Below are 16724 nucleotides of genomic sequence, written 5' to 3'. Positions count from 1 at the left end.
CGATAGAAGATTAAATATCAGAACTAAAATTATTTTTAAATAATTTATTATCAAATTATAGCAAGAACAAATCGTTGAATTTACCATATTTTTACGTAGAAATTATGGTGAATTGCCATAATATTTATTACCACTATATTTTTCCAACCATATCTCAAAATTTAATAATCAACCAATGCATATGAATAAAAACAGCATTGAAGGCTGAAGCATGGGTCAATAGCACTGAACCAAAGGGCCACAGCATCAGCAGAGCACAACTTCCTAAACTTTTGGAATATAAATATTGAAATATTTTACAAAAAAAAAACAATTATTTGTATCTATCAAATCATTTTATACTGCTATACTCTTACCAACTTTTAAATTATTTTTATCAAATATAATCATTACTTTTAATCACTAAAAGTTGTAGTTGATATTTATTACTTTAATATTTATATTAGAAAATGCATACTCAATGTGAGAAGCTTCGTATATATTATATAGAAAGATTATATTAAAGAGTAATATACTATAAATGATGTTTCAATTTATTTTTGTATTAAATTAAAATTTGATCAAAAACCATTGAGGATAAAATAGAACTTAAAAATTCAAGAATTACTCTTGCACAAAATACAACTTAAAGAAAGAGAGAAAATAATATTATAATACAAGTTATGATATTAAATTAGCGTTTAATCCCAAGTTTTCAAATACTTTTGATAAGTAATATCTTGGTCAAGTTTCTTGTAAAATTAGTGTTTGGCTCAAGTTTTTCAATGAATTATTTTTTTCTCAATTTTGTCACTTAAAGTAGAATTTGAACTTTTTTGGTGGAGATAGTAATAAACTATTTCTTAATATAGTTTTTCCATATTTTTCTAACAATGTCTTACCTACAAGCTTTCATTTCTCTCATCCCCCCCCCCCTCCTCCTCCTCTCTCTGTTTCTTATTTATTTGTTCATATTTCCTCTTTTGATTGTTTCTATTTACTTGTTCATTCTGACAAATTAAAAAATGTCAATTTTTTTCATATTATATCCTCATTTAAATTTTTTTTATTTCATACATTTTGAAATCATAATTAATAAGTTTAAAATGGTAACTTTACTACTCATATTAATCAATATTGTCTAAATATGTGTCTCATTTTTAAAACGAATAAATAAAATAGGAACAAAAGAAGTATTGCTTCATAGATAGAGAACTAGTCTAGTTATTTATTAGTTAGTAATAATAATAGATTATTAAGGAATTTTTTTATAAAATATAAAAGTTAATGGTTATTTCCAAATACTATAACTTGATCCAAAAAATAGTTTTTTCTAGTATTCAAAAACTTGATATTCTTGGCAAATATATTTTACAAATAATGTAGCGGAACAGCACTCCCAAATTTTATCCGCGGCCAAACGGGCCCTTATATGAGCTGCAGTAGCTTAGAGTTCAAGTGAAAAGTAAAACAGTAACCTTTTGAAGATGAAAAACGGTGAAATTTGCATTAAAAAAGTTGTGTTTGACGAAATCAACCCCGGCTGAAACGGTGTCGTACGATATCACTTTTTTGTTTTCCTTCATTTGAATGGTACAACACATGATTAGTAGAGAAGAAGAAGTTTGAGTTGCTGTAAATCACTATCAAAAAGGAGAGCAGCGTGATAATTGAACTAAAGAACCCTATCATCACTGTGTTCCTCACGAGAATAAAGCTCATCATTGCTCTAGTTTGTCGACATAATTATGTGTTTCTGCATGTATTGCGAAGAACAAGAGGTGAAGAAATAAGAATGAATAAAGCTACAAAGAAAAAAAGGGACCTTTTTTTGAATCTGGGTATCCCCAAATGTCTTTTCTTTATCTTCCTTTTTTGAGCATTTAAGCTATGGCTGACGATTTCTGCGACTTCACCAAGGTATGTAACGTTATTTATTTTTTTTTATTTTTTTTGCTAAATGTTTCTTCTTTTTGCCTTTCTTGACAACTGTATGTGCTGTTTTGATCTGGGTTTCTGCTCAATCGCAAGTGTTTGCTCAAATTTGAGCTTTTTTTACTTCTTATGTTCATACCATTAGTTTCGATTTCTTGTATCTTTACTCAACTGTAGTGTTTGTACTATTAAAGTTATAGTAATCATCTGTAATGTTTGTACTATTATGACAGACCTTAGAGGCTATTAGTGCAAAGAATGATAAAAGAGGCACTAGTGAAGAGCACTATTAGCTGATATATGTTACTCTTATCTAGGTTATGAAGCCCTTGAAATACTACATAGTTTACTGGATTCATTTTGAGAATTTCCTGCTTGAGCAAATAGTGTTAGACTTGTACAGATTCTAATTTTGAGCTCCTGAATCTCAATAAAACCATATTATTTCTTAGTTATCTTGTATCTTGCTTGCCTATTTGATGACACCTTGCTAGATTCCTTTTTGTTTGTTTGAATAACTTTGCAACTGAATTTATTTTATTGACACCCTGAAGGAAAATTTTAATATGAAAAAAAGATCCTAAGTATTTGAACTTATGATTCAATTCCAGGATACGTTCATCTTAAAGCAACCAAAGAAATCTCCACTGCTGCTGAGAATGGTGGTTTTACTCTTTGCAATGATATGTGGAATATATACATGTTCAATTTTTCTGAAACAAATTGGTTCGCGTTCCAGTGGACTGCTTGCGACTGTTCATGTCGTTGAAAGGCCATGTGAGACGACTAATGTTGACCCTTTGGAAAAACCTTACATGCACTTCCCCAAGCCAAAAACTTTTAGCCGGTGAGATATTGACAATCTTTTTGTATATTTTAGTATCTCATTATGGATAAACAATCGACTAAAAGCTGCTGTATCAGGGCTGAGTGTGCTTGCAATCCTGTAAGGTTTTTTGCGATTTTCTCCATTCAGAGGTCTGGCAGTGGATGGTTTGAAACATTGTTAAACAGCCATATGAATATAAGCTCTAACGGGGAGATTTTTTCTGTTAAAGTCCGCAAAAGTAATGCATCAACAATTTTGGAAACATTGGACAAACTCTATGACCTAGACTTTTTGACCAGCGCTTCCAAGAATGAATGTACAACTGCAGTTGGTCTGAAGTGGATGCTTAATCAGGTGAGTGCTATCTTCAAAGTCCTGTTTGTCATGTCTGTTGCTAAGCATGTGTCAAAGTCCTGTTTGTCATGTCTGTTGCTAAGCAAATGATCGGAGTGCATAACTACTAGTGAGAGTAGCTGTGTTTTGTGGGAAACCTTTTATACATAATTTGTCATGTTGAGGTTGCTTCTTGATTTTTGCAATGTGAAATTAGCATGTTATGATTAATGTCCACATATTTTTCTGTCATCTGAATTTTCTGTTTTAATTGAGCTTTCATTTTGGCCGTGATACAAAAATCTGATTAAGGAATTAAAAAAGGGGAGGATTTGTCACGACCGGAATCTAGACCCCAGACGAGACCGGCGTCGTTGACCTCTCAGAGGTCGCAGACAAGCCTGCTTACGTCATTCTTACTTTACATAGATTAATTTTAGCGGAAAATTTGAAATTTTTGATTCTTTAATCATACTTGCTGAACATTCTTAACATTTCGTAATCGTTCATCATCAACCATCTAACATTTAAGAGATAAGCAACTGAAAGAAATAATTCATTAAGTATTAATTGTATATCGGCCAAAATAGCACCAATACAAAGTTTGAACCAAAACAGGAAAGAAACGCTAGTGGAACATGTTCCGCTAGCTCAACTCTAAAACTACGCTAGAATGTAAAACAGTAGCATCCTCGAAAGCATGAGGACCTACCAAACTCCGGATGAATACTGATGTCCGGATAGCTGCAACAACGAACCTGTAGCTCTAGCGTCCACCTGTGCCTGCACCTAAAAATAGATGTTCGTATGGAATTAGTACACACTTGTACTAAGTATGAGTATATGCAAGTACACACCAGGGACATGCATGAGGAAGAATAGCTCTTTCCTAACAACATGATTTTTGGAAGTCAAGTCAGTGGACTTGCCAAATTGAGATTGGGAAAGTTATGCCATGAGAGTGACATGCATCATTATAATTATCGTATAGCACACAAAACATAACATATTCATATAACACATAACATATAACACATACTTTCTTTCATATTATTCATTCGTATACCATGAGACCTTATTATCATAGACTTAACTTTAAGACTTTCCAAAATGAGGGCTCAACATATGGGACCTCAACTAGGGAGCCTTCTTTAGCAAACACAGAGTCTGCTTCACTCATTCATTCGTATTTCATTTCAATTCATTCATAGGCCAGTGCGAACACCAGCTATACCTAGGATGTAGTTTAAGACTTTCATCGGGTTTGCTGTGCAATGATCAGGAATGACCTAATGTCATTACCTGAATCTAGCTCACCTCTTGATTATCCTATCCTAACACCTTCGGTATCATTCATTTCTTTATATGATTCATTTGAGGCTGGCCTCATTCATTCATTGGGAACTTTAACTTTAACCGACATAGATCATGTGAGCATCATGAAATCCAGTGTCTTCCCCACACCGAAAAGAGGTGGAATCACCGGCCAAAGCGATTCAAATAACATGCTAGCGTATATGGGAATTTAACCCCGCCAGATCCCTATAGTGGCAATATAGATTCAAAGACTAGGAGATGTGTGGAGACCCATACCCGGCAAGCCGGACAGTCTCATCTCATGAGAATTACGTGAACCTCCGCCCTTCCCGAAAGAAGGCATCACCACTCATAGCTAGCCTATCGGTGCTCGGTATAAAGTTCCATTACATGCAACTCATACATCATAGAAGTTTGCTTCTAGTATGAAGACATCATAGCTCAATAGATGATTTCTCATCTCATCATTAGTATTAAGTGTTTTAAACTCAATATTTTTATTAGAGTATTCATAGAGACTGGTCTCTTCATTATCTTACACTCTCATTGGTGAGTATGTATCGGTAACATTTACTTAAGCTCATTTAAGATTGCTCTCATCATACGCATTAACCTCACATCATGATTGTCACCACATTCTTCATTTCATTACGTATATCTTAGGTTCACTTATTCTTGAACGTATGTTAAACTTATATATCTATACATACAAGCCATGAGGCTTCATTTATAGTTCGTTAAGTGAATTCTTGTTTTTCTAAGATTATGTATTACAAGACTTATGTATCTCGTATATATGCCAAGATCTTTGATTTTTGATCTACGTAGATGACATTATTCTTGAATATTTCACTCACGTATGACTTATGTATCAATACGGAGGTTTGGACACGAGAACCCAAATTTTGAATTATTTGGATATCATTTATATTTTTCATTGATTTTTGTTCTAATATTCATAAATTTAGAACTCTAAGTTAAGTCTCAACATTTTCGTGAAATAATAAATTTTCTATTTTAATTAGAATTCTAAATTAAATTTCAATCATTTACATGAAAGAATAATTTTCTAATTTAATTAGAATTCCAATTTAAATCTCAATATTTACATAAAAGAATTAATATTCTATTTTTAATTAAAATTCTAAATTAAATCTCAATGTTTACATAAGAGAATTAATTTTCCAACTTTAATTAGAATTTTAATTTACTATTATTATTATTTTTAATTAAATTCGCTTGAATAGGGAGGTTGTGGGTTCGAACCCCCACAGCCCCCTTATTTTTCCTCTCATTTTCGCTGAAGAGGAGGCTGTGAGGTGGTGGGTTCGAACCCCCACAGCCCCTCTATTTTTTTTTTTAATTCTTTGACATCCAAAAATTTCCAGATTCTTTTTAAACCTATTTCTATGTTTTTGGAAATTTATTCCACTATTTTTTCTGCACTTTTTCATCAAGTTTCACATTAGTTCTTAGGGAGATTTCATGGTTCATTCACTTCACTATGCTTCATCAAAATGAACATCACATTGCACACCCATTTCACACATAAAATACATGATAAATAAACAACTTATATACCCCAAAACAATGCCTAAAACACTGCCCTATACACACCCATACATCAACTTTTTCCGGTCATATTCTGATGATCATTATCGCGATTTCCCGCACATAAACACACTCATATTTAATTTAAACACATCATTCATGCAAAAATCTAGCAGCACAACATACCCATCCTACAAATTCATTAGGGAGCTAAGGACAAGGACATACGAAGGGGAACAACCTTAGTTTCAAGAAACGTCCGAAAGAAAGTACTCTTGGAGAAAGAATTCCATGAGAGAAACTCATACCTTAATCGATGTTCAAACTTTAATGTTGCTGCCCGGAAAACTCCTCCAAACCACTCCCAATTCACTTCAAAGTATACCTCTCTTAGCCTTGACGTTTTGATTACTTTTTCTTTTGCTTAAAAAATTTTTTTGTGAGTTCTTCAAGCATGAAAATTATTGATATTTTGGCAGAAATAATGTGAGGAAGATGGAGAACGTGAGAGAGGGAGTTTAGAAGCGTGAGAGAGAGAGGGCTAATTGGATTAGGAGACTAATTCAAGAATTAGTCAAATAACATTAAAATAAATAAATACAAATCTGTTTTATTTATTTATTTATTTATTCATTTAAAACGTGAAAGGACAATTATGCCCTTAAATACCTATTTATTCTTATTTACATAATTCTCTTTTTTTTTTGAATCGTTACAGGATTGTTGGTGGAATTTCACAATGTACTATTTATCTTCCTGGCTGTGTTAGCTTGTCTGGAAATCAGCTTAGATTTCTTTTTTCTTATTCAACATAATTGTTCATATGCTAAACATGCTTGTTTCCAGAATTTGGGTCAATATCAAGTTATCATTCTCAAAAAGAAGGGTTTGGGTCAATGTCATTCACTTATTTTTCTTATTCATCATATTGTAGGTATGTTTTTGAATATCTAGTTAAAATGTTGCAATTCTGACCTTGCATAATCAGCTAAGTTATGATGGTTTTTTATCACTTGACTGCTGCTGTGATACGGTGTATTAGTAGATGGGCACTAGTGTTGGGATAACGAGTAAGATAGGTCTTAGAATCAGTTACTTGAACGAAACTTGTTTTTATGGAATCATATTGGATATTTGACGATACCTTATCCTTGAAGAACCACACGCATTATGATTTCAGGAAATTAGAGAAAAAACGCTAAAAGTTAACAGATACACAATGCTTGGCTCCTAACTTCTCCCCCATCTCACTTGTTTCATTTAAAAAGTGAAGATGGTATTATTTCCATAATTACTTGTCTAAACAAAGGACTAATTGTATGGATATGTAAAATGCAAGATTTCCTATTCCTGCAAGAAAGGGTAGGAAACATATATTCGATTCAAAAGTGAGTAGACAGAATTTCAAGTTCGATCTCATTGGGTCATATAGTATTTTGCAGAAAGCCATATTTTATATTACCACTGATCCACCCATGTACAATTGAAACTAGGTAGGAAGGAATTACAGAAATTGGTCTACAAGATAGTCACCTTATGAAGAACTAAATCATGTAAAAATTGGTCTACATGATGTATTACCTTGTGAGGAGCTCATATAAACTCTGTAAGCAGCTTACGCCTTGGTGGCTTGGTTCCCTTTGTCGTAATTATGGATCATGATGGATTGCATGAACATTTACATGTTATTACAGGGTCTATTGCAGCATCATGAGGAAATTGTTGAGTATTTCAAAAGGAGAGGAGTTTCTGCAATTTTTCTCTTCAGAAGAAATCTTTTGCGCAGAATGGTTTCAATTCTAGCAAATTCCTATGATCAGAATGCTAAGCTGTTGAATGGAACCCACAAGTCTCATGTGCATTCTCCCAAGGAGGTCAGTTGATAGATCCCTATGATGTAGAGACGCATGCTTATGTCTCCATGCTGTCTTAAGCAATCATGTTTTGCAGGCTGAAATTCTTGCAAGTTACAAGCCTAGAATAAACACAACGACGCTGATTGCAAACCTAAAGCAAATACAAGGCATGACTGCTAATGCTTTGGAATACTTCAAAAGCACTCGGCATATGATCTTGTTCTATGAGGACATAATAAAAAATCAGACTGTAAGATATTTGCACATTCTACTATATCCCTGATATTTTAGTTCTCTTGTGAGGAAGCTCGTTTTTTATGCCCACTTCCTGCTACACAGATGCTGAATGATGTGCAAGATTTCCTGAGAGTTCCAAGAATGGATCTCCATAGTCGTCAAGTGAAGATACACAAGGCGCCACTGTCTTTGCAAGTTGAAAATTGGAGTGATGTTGAAAAGGCACTCAAGGGAACACCTTATGAAAGCTTCCTACACGCAGATTACAAAATATAAATGTGCAGTTCTTGTGTATATGTAGCTTCTGTTGTTTAAATCTATTCTTTCATTATTTATATGTAAGCAGAAGCTAGCGGGATTTGGCTAAGGCAGGTTGTTACCGAGTTCCTCTTGTTTCAGGTAATCAAGTTTGGCTCTTCAGGTTAAATAGGCTTTTGTAGCTGACTGAGAATGAAATTAACAATTTTGACATCTTATCATATATTCCCCGTCTATATGTGCAGTTGCTATTTTAATCCAGTGAATTGTGTGGATGGCTTACTTGATCTAGACAAGGTAAAGAATGAGTAAATTGAGTAGGTTAAATAGGCTTACTTGACATCTGATTTTTTTAGTTATTTCAATTTTTTTTTAAAAAAATTAAAAGCAAATCTCTGCAAGGGCAACGATTTATATCAAAAGACTTGATACAACATTAAAAAAATAAAAAAATATTTTTTTTGATACAAATCGCTGCCCTATTTTTTTTTAAAAAAAAACTCAAATTAAATTTTGCAAATCGCCGCTATAGCAGCCATTTTGCTTTTTCGGGCGAACTAAATCACTGTCATTCCAGTGATTTTACCATTTTAGTTAAAATAATTATTCATACACCGTTTTAAAATTTTTGTTAATAATTTATACCCTTTAGACTCAGAACTCAAATTTGTTTGCTTGGTTAGTACTTCAATTATTTCCACCGAATATTTGCCACTAACATTAGGTATCCGATAACTCTAAGGCTAGAACAAATGAAAAAAATCGCTTAATACTTAATCTCTGTTGGAATTTGAATTTGAGATTTCTATTAATTTCAAACTGAAGTACTATAGACAACAATAATTTGACAGAACTGTTGTCTGTTTGCATCTGTAGTTTCGTACGATAAACAACATATACCAAAAATAGGCATGTAAGATGAAAATGTTGTTACTAAATATTGGTCCCCTTTGACGTAACGTTTTTACTACTTGGTACTATTTAATTTTTAAGGAGTAAAAGGTAAAACCCTCAATTTAATCCAATGAGCTTAATGTAATCAGCATCCTTTTTGTTTTCTAGGTCAACAATTGACAGAGTAGTATACTATTTCCAAGTTGCAGTTTTTTTTTCTAAAAAAAGAGAAGTCTTAAAAATAGAAAGGTATTCACACCGTTTAAATCGGAAAGGAAATTTTTAGCAGAATCTTCACACGTCAGTCAATATGGGAGAAATGATGAGCATGTGCTTAACACGAGACATCATGTTGTCCATGATGCAACACAACCTCAAAACGGCAAAAGATATCTCAATCTCACGATTTCAAACTCATAATATTATTTCTTTTTAAAATAGATATTTTTAATATTTATTATTTAAAAATTTGACTTCAAACGTAATAGGAAATATGGGTATTAATTGTAAATTTACATAGTTTCAAACGTAATATTTAAAATGGTTATATATGAATAGAGACCAAAGAAATATTAATTTACCACTAAAACTACCCAATTAGTTGATGTTTTAATTAACTAGTGTTAAATTTTCTGTCATGGTTGTTAAAAATAATTATATCAAAACATTTATTGTTTTAGAAATTTAAGGTATAATCGGTTTTCTGTTTCCATCTTACCTTAGTAGATTATTGTCATTAATGAAGATAACACATGGTAATAAAGATATTATAATTTTAATAGAAAAAAGGATAAAATAATTAAATATTTTTTTAATTATCTTTTAAAGAGCGTAAAATAAAGTACAAAGTATAATTTGAGATGGAGGTTGTACTCCATAGTTTTTAGATCAACAATGCATTTGAAAGTACATTTACACCTTGTTGGAATTGTATCACTGTATATTGTTATTATAAAAATTGTGTATATATTGATTATTATTTAAATGTTATCATATCGTTTAAATTTATTGATACTTTAATAGATAACAATAAAATTTTTATTTATATAATCACTTATTTGGCATGATCAAATTGCTAGATTCACATTTTTTTATTATTTTATATTTATTTATTATCATTTAATAACTTTGTACTATTTTTTATCAATCTTTTAATACATAATTTACGTAATTAACGATCGAAAATGATAATAACTGTTAAATGTCAATTTAACATCAGCTGCAAGTAGTGGACACGGTTGCCGTCAGGAACCGCCGATTTGTGTTTGGACTTCAACGACAAGGAGAAGGGACCCACATACACCACCGCGTATCAGCTGGTCCCACAACCAACTTGTGTCTAAACTTATTGATCGACGGCTATTATTAAATTAATCGGACGATCAATATTGAAGGTCGTTACACACGAGATAGATAGAGACCCTAGATCCCGTATAGCGTATCTGAATCTCTCTTCCTTATATAATATGAAGCCGACTCTCAACAAGTCTCCTTCTTTTCTTCTTCCTCTCTCTCGTCATCAAAAATCATCTTTGCTCTCTCTATAACTCCATTGCCAAAACCTTGAATCAACTAGAGAGAGAAAGTGAGTTTGAGAGAGAGAGGAAGAAGGAGTAAAATTTGCGTGGGAAAATGAACGGTGGAGATTTGAATCAGCAGCAACAACAACAACAGCAGCAGCAGCAACAGTGGGTGGCGATGCAGCAGTATCAGCAACAATGGATGGCGATGCAGTATCCAGCAGCAGCAATGGCTATGCAGCAACAGATGATGTATGGTCAGCAATACATGCCTTACTACCATCAACAGAAGATGCAACAGCCGCCGACTCAGATTCAGAACTCATCTGAAGATAACAAAACGATCTGGATTGGTGATCTTCAACAGTGGATGGATGAGAGTTATCTTCATTCATGCTTTTCTCATGCTGGCGAGGTTTGATTTATATATTCATTTAGCTCTACTCCTTACTTGTATTTGTCTCGACTTAAATGGCTAGTAACAATTTTGTTCTGTTAATTGAGATGTGAAACGATAGAAACTTGTAGTATCATAGTTAAGAAGTAATTACCTGTGAACACGATTTGACCTTACTGAGATCTCAGTCAATGCAGAGATTCTGAAGAGAAATTTTGGGATCTTGTCTATTCGATTTTGATTAGTTTTTTTTTTACCTGGATAATTCCCGGAAAACATTATTGATTTCGCGATTGTTAAGCTAAAATGGTCTACCCGGGAAATGTGAATGATTTTAAATGCATTCGACTATACGGGAAATAAAGTTTTCATGTGCCTTTAACTTCTCATTCTTACATACGAATTTTTTTTGGTCAAGTACAGTATTTAACTCGACTTCAGGGTATTGCAGAGATCCACCTTGGTCTCAAATTTGGGGAGTTGAGTTAGTAGAAATGATAAATTTAACTAGAATGAGATAAACTGTCGTTAGCTTCATGAGAATTCTCGTGACTAGAAGAATAAAATGCCAGCCATGTGGAGCAGTCAAAAGCTAGAACTGCAATGGACAAGTCTCAATCCTAGTTGCGATACACAAGTGGGCTTCCCACTCCCTGCTTTCGTAGAAAAAGAAGCCCAGCCTGCGGCCTGAGTAGCTAATGTGGTCTCCTCTCTCTGGTACACGGCTTCAGATTTAGTGTTGGTGCTTCATAAGTTCTCACTTTTTTTCTTAACGGAACTGGAGAATATTCGTCTATGCTTCAGTTTCCTTTTTATTTGAACCTTTATCTCTAGTAACGCTTTGACATCAACTGGTTTCTATCTTTGAGGAATAACATGCCCTTTATTTCTTTTGGAGCACCCATATGAGATTCCAATATAGAAGATTGTGGGTGTCTTCCATAAATAATCTTATTTCTTTGCAGATTCTCTATTTTTTGGTATGTCATTTGTACGTGTATTCTAGGTTTTTTCTTCCCATCATCTAAGTTGCACGGACTCTTTACTTTCAATGCCGCACCCGTCTCGGATTCTCCAAAATTAGACTACTTTTGGCGAATCCAAAACGCACTCCATGACATTATTGAAGATTCCAAGCCCATCATAAATAATATTATTTTACTTTATCCCCCCTCCCCCCCAAAAAAAAATGGAAAGAAAGAAGCTTTCACACTAATTTCCGTTAAGATTGTACGATTAGAAGATTATACGACTACATGTAATTGCCAAGAAAATCAACTGATTTTCTTTTCTTCTAAGAAAATAATTAATGAATATACGAGGAAAATTATGGATATTAAAACTTGAAGCAAGATACTTTATTCTTACAGTTTTGTTCGATGGCAAAACACTAGAGAATGGAGTAGCGAGGATGAAGAGATGCTTTTCCATCCTCAAAATGGAGACTAGAGCTGCTGCTGGACTCCAAGTTGGACCGACCACATTTGATTGAATAATTCTAATTTTAGTTTGGAATTCCTTTGCCTTAGACTGTAAATATGTGGGGACCCTTTCTTTTGTAGTTAAAAATTGAAATAAAATTATCTCAAGAATATCTTTTTCAAGCTTATACATCAATACTAGTATAGTCTACAAGAATTGATTATTTGGTTTCCAATTTAGACATGCACTCTGTGCTAGTAATTGACCATGAAATCATGCAGGTTATTTCTGTGAAAATTATTCGAAACAAGCAAACTGGTCAGTCAGAGCGTTATGGATTTGTTGAGTTCAATAGTCACGCAGCAGCGGAGAAAGTGCTACAGAGCTACAATGGCACAATGATGCCAAATGCCGAGCAACCTTTCCGCTTAAATTGGGCAGCCTTCAGCGCTGGTGAAAAGCGTGCAGAAACTGGTTCTGATTTCTCAATTTTTGTAGGAGATTTGGCCTCTGATGTTACTGACACAATGTTACGTGACACATTCGCTAGTAGATATCCATCTGTTAAAGGTGCAAAAGTAGTAGTAGATGCGAACACAGGCCACTCAAAAGGCTATGGCTTTGTAAGGTTTGGTGATGAAAGCGAGAGGTCTCGGGCCATGACTGAAATGAATGGTATATATTGTTCCAGCAGGCCCATGCGTGTTGGTGTTGCTACCCCAAAGAAACCATCAGCACAGCAACAATTTTCTTCTCAAGGTATGTAATATTGCAACTTGTTGACTTTAATATTGCATCATTTAGAATCCTTTGGCTACTTCCTAAATCTTTGAATTTTATCTTCCGAAAAAACAAAAATATGACAAATAAAAAAGAAACATAAAACAGTTGATCATTTTCTAGTTAAATCCAGAATTTAGCCAAATTGAAGCTTGACAAATGTAGTGGATGTGTTGTTTAGAGCAAAGACAGCATCAACTTTTCTACCTGGCTGAACAAGTTAGAGGTGAAAAGCATACTGCTACTTTTTTTTTTTTTTGAGAAGGTATCAGTTGTATTTATTGACAAGTCAGTACATGGGTTGCACTGAAACCATATTTACAGCAAAATCAAAAAGACATCTAACTGACTCTACTTCTAACAAGATCCTAGGATGTCTATAATTGAGTCAGTGTCCTCATAAGTATATTTGTTTACACCAGAAACAAAAAAGTCTAACGCAATTTAAGTTTGATCATCTGTAGATCACAATTTTTGCTCTCAAAACATCTTGAATTCCTTTCCTTCCATATTGTCCACCAGATACAAGCCGGGGCAATCCTCCATCTGTCTTTGTCAGCAGCTCCTACTCCTGCTTCCTCCCAACTATATAGCAAATGTGTTATTTTGTTAGGCATGGCATGACCCAACTAATACCCCTAAGGCTAACAAAGATTCTCCGCAACTGAGTAGTTGTCCTGCACTGTAGAAACAGATGGCTAACTGTCTCAACCTGTTCACCACAAAGGTAACATCTGGAACAAAAAGAAAATTTCCTCTTCTTGAGGTTCTCTTGTGTCAAAACAGCCTCTCTTGTCAATAACCAAGTAAAACAGACATACTGCTACTTTTATCCTGGATGCACCAAATTTTTCTAGATTTATTGAGCTTGGTTTTCTTGTTGTGGTTTAATGTGACCAGTTATTTCTTATGTATGTGCTAGCAGTTCCATGTTTGCATCAAATTTTAGATGTCATGTTCAACTTTTTTATTGAGGTCAGAACTGCTTACTCTTTTTGTTCAGCTGTGATATTATCTGGTGGATATGCATCAAATGGTGCTGCAACCCATGGATCCCAGTCTGATGGTGATTCATCAAACACGACAGTAAGTTTGGTCCATTTTCTTGTGGAAGTTGGTCATAAGTTAGTTAATTGGAGTAACTCCCAATTCAACTAGTACTAATAGAACAATAGTTAGTTGGTCTAACTTTGTCTTTATGGTAGATTTTTGTTGGAGGACTTGATTCTGATGTCACTGACGAGGAACTGAGGCAGTCCTTTACTCAGTTTGGGGAAGTGGTCTCTGTGAAAATACCTGCCGGAAAAGGATGTGGTTTTGTACAATTTTCTGACAGGTAAAATTCTGTAATGCTTGACTTGAAATGCTAGGTGGTGAGTAGTAGTGAATTATTTTGCGCATCATTATCTGGGAAACTAAGAGAAGTGATGCCACGAGTCTTGAGGCATGGACATTGAGTGGTAGATAACTTCACTATTCCTCGTCATTTAATCTCCTTCGGTAGTGTACCATTTAAGTAATTGGATTGGTTCTAGATATTGAGTTAAAATATGAGTTCTTTATGTTTAAGGATCTCTGTTATTTGGTTTGGTTTATGATTCTTGAGAAATTGCCCAAGAGTGAACACAACTGCTTATGGGCAGAGTATTAATCTCATATTTTCGTTAAGTAGATAAATAAGATAGTAAAGTTTGGATTTGCTTCCTTTTGATCCATGGTTTAATATAGCATTCTGTCAACTTATTCTTTTTAAAGCTGTGTGGTTAGTCGAGGTGTGCACAAGCTGATCTGGACACCAAACAGTACGGTTGTAAAGAAAAAAGATACAAAGTTTTAGGTTATTGATATAGTATAAAATAGTGTAGTCTTGTTCTGAAATTTTTAAATGCAGCACGCAGAAGAAGATATATTTTCTTGTTGCAAAGTGCAGTAAAATCAAGATTTAAATATTTTAGTTGAATTCTCTACATGTAAAACGGATTAAAAGGTCTTTTTGCTGTACATATCAGTACCTTCTTGGTGCAATTATTCAAATGAATCTTGTCCCAAAAAAATAAAAAGAAGAAAACAAAAGGAAGCATGCTTAACCACCTTCTGGGTTATTATGTTTTGATAGGAGCTCTGCTCAGGAGGCGATACAAAAATTGAGTGGGGCTGTAATTGGCAAGCAGGCAGTTCGTCTTTCCTGGGGGCGAAGTCCATCAAACAAGCAGGTATTTCCCACATCAATGTTCATATCAACTGTCTGATCAAAACAGTTTTTTAAAAAAAGAGATACTAGCTGACTTCTCAATAAAACAATTAAATGTTGGCAGGTGATCAGTTCAGTTCTGCACAGCCTTTTAGAAGTTATCCCTTTGTGAAAATGATCAAATCTTTTACAATTCTACCTTTCAAATGTTGACCTTCGTCTATATTGAATGTTCTTCAGAACCTTTTCAACTTCACATATTTAGTCCCTTGTTTGAAGTCTTTAAATGGTTTTGTTTTACAAGTCGCTTTAGAAGTCAACCCCTTTCCAAAATGATCAAATCTTTTATATTGGGGTTTGATACTTTTATAAAAGATTTCTAATGGTAAATCTTTTCAGAATATGAAGTTTTTGGCCAATTTGGATTGTTTTGGATGTTATTGATAATTTCTTGATTGCTATTCCTGTTTCGTACAATCTTAATCCTTCTGATTTCCTTTTGGGTAATTGGAACTTCAAGAGTCCCAACGGCAACGTGTTCGTGTGATCTTTCTGCATGCTATCCTAGTTTAGTAGTAGTCTTTGTATTGGGGATTTTGATCTATTGAAGCTTTCGCCGGCTGCAATCTTTTGTCTTATATTTTGTTGTGGTGGTAAATTATCTTCTTTTATAACCTGTTGACTTGTCTCTACTTTTGCAGATGAGAAGTGATTCTGGTAATGGGGGCGGCTATTATGGAAGGCAAAATTATGGAGGATATGGATATGGCGCATCACAAAATCAGGATTCTGGCATGTATGCTGCTGGAGCAGCCTCTAATGGCTACGGGAATCAGCAGCCTGTTAGCTGAACTGTAGTCAACCGCTGCTAAATGAGACATTGCCAAAACGCTCTTTCTTTGGGGGTTTTAAATTTAAATTGACTTAAAAGCATATAGTGTTTGATGAGAATTTTGTAGCTGGATTTGATTTATGCTTAGTGAGTCCAAGCTATGTGAAACGTTATACCTAGAGATGTGATCTATGATGATTGGTGAAAACTTGTTTCGATTTCTGCTGCCTTTTAAACTTATTTTGATGTCTGACTTCATATTTTTCTTATAGACTTCACAAACTGCCTAGGATCAAGAAATGAGCGAACTTTCTTGCAGAATCACAAATAGCTGTAAGTTCTCCAATATATCAATCCTAGTATTTGATATAACTGTGTCTAGAAACGGTTTGG

The 16724-nt window shown here is 34.0% G+C and overlaps 2 protein-coding genes across 3 annotated transcripts; both read left to right on the top strand.

Moving 5' to 3' along the window:
- Nucleotides 1-1570: 1570 nt before the first annotated feature.
- On the top strand, nucleotides 1571-8635 carry LOC101248243 (uncharacterized). 2 transcript variants are annotated; one of them, XR_739266.4, is made up of 7 exons: nucleotides 1571-1899; nucleotides 2526-2761; nucleotides 2839-3097; nucleotides 7639-7818; nucleotides 7895-8050; nucleotides 8140-8436; nucleotides 8541-8635. XR_739266.4 is itself a non-coding variant. In XM_004230761.5 (6 exons), exons 1-6 carry the CDS (start codon nucleotides 1870-1872, stop codon nucleotides 8311-8313), a joined length of 1035 nt encoding a protein of 344 aa, XP_004230809.1. In that variant the 5' UTR covers nucleotides 1571-1869; the 3' UTR covers nucleotides 8314-8531. The 2 variants fall into 2 exon arrangements, 1 of the variants encoding a protein (XP_004230809.1); XM_004230761.5 differs by lacking the exon at nucleotides 8541-8635 and having other exon boundaries at nucleotides 8140-8531.
- Nucleotides 8636-10583: 1948 nt separating this feature from the next.
- Nucleotides 10584-16549, top strand: LOC101247965 (polyadenylate-binding protein RBP47). The gene is made up of 6 exons (XM_004230760.5): nucleotides 10584-11124; nucleotides 12810-13287; nucleotides 14312-14394; nucleotides 14514-14644; nucleotides 15425-15521; nucleotides 16201-16549. Exons 1-6 carry the CDS (start codon nucleotides 10822-10824, stop codon nucleotides 16348-16350), a joined length of 1242 nt encoding a protein of 413 aa, XP_004230808.1. The 5' UTR covers nucleotides 10584-10821; the 3' UTR covers nucleotides 16351-16549.
- Nucleotides 16550-16724: the final 175 nt, after the last annotated feature.

Source organism: Solanum lycopersicum, chromosome 1 (genome assembly GCF_036512215.1).
Source record: "Solanum lycopersicum chromosome 1, SLM_r2.1".
Lineage (NCBI taxonomy): Eukaryota > Viridiplantae > Streptophyta > Magnoliopsida > Solanales > Solanaceae > Solanum > Solanum lycopersicum.
The sequence above is the reverse complement of the archived record's forward strand: the minus strand, read 5'-3'. Positions and strand labels throughout refer to the sequence as shown.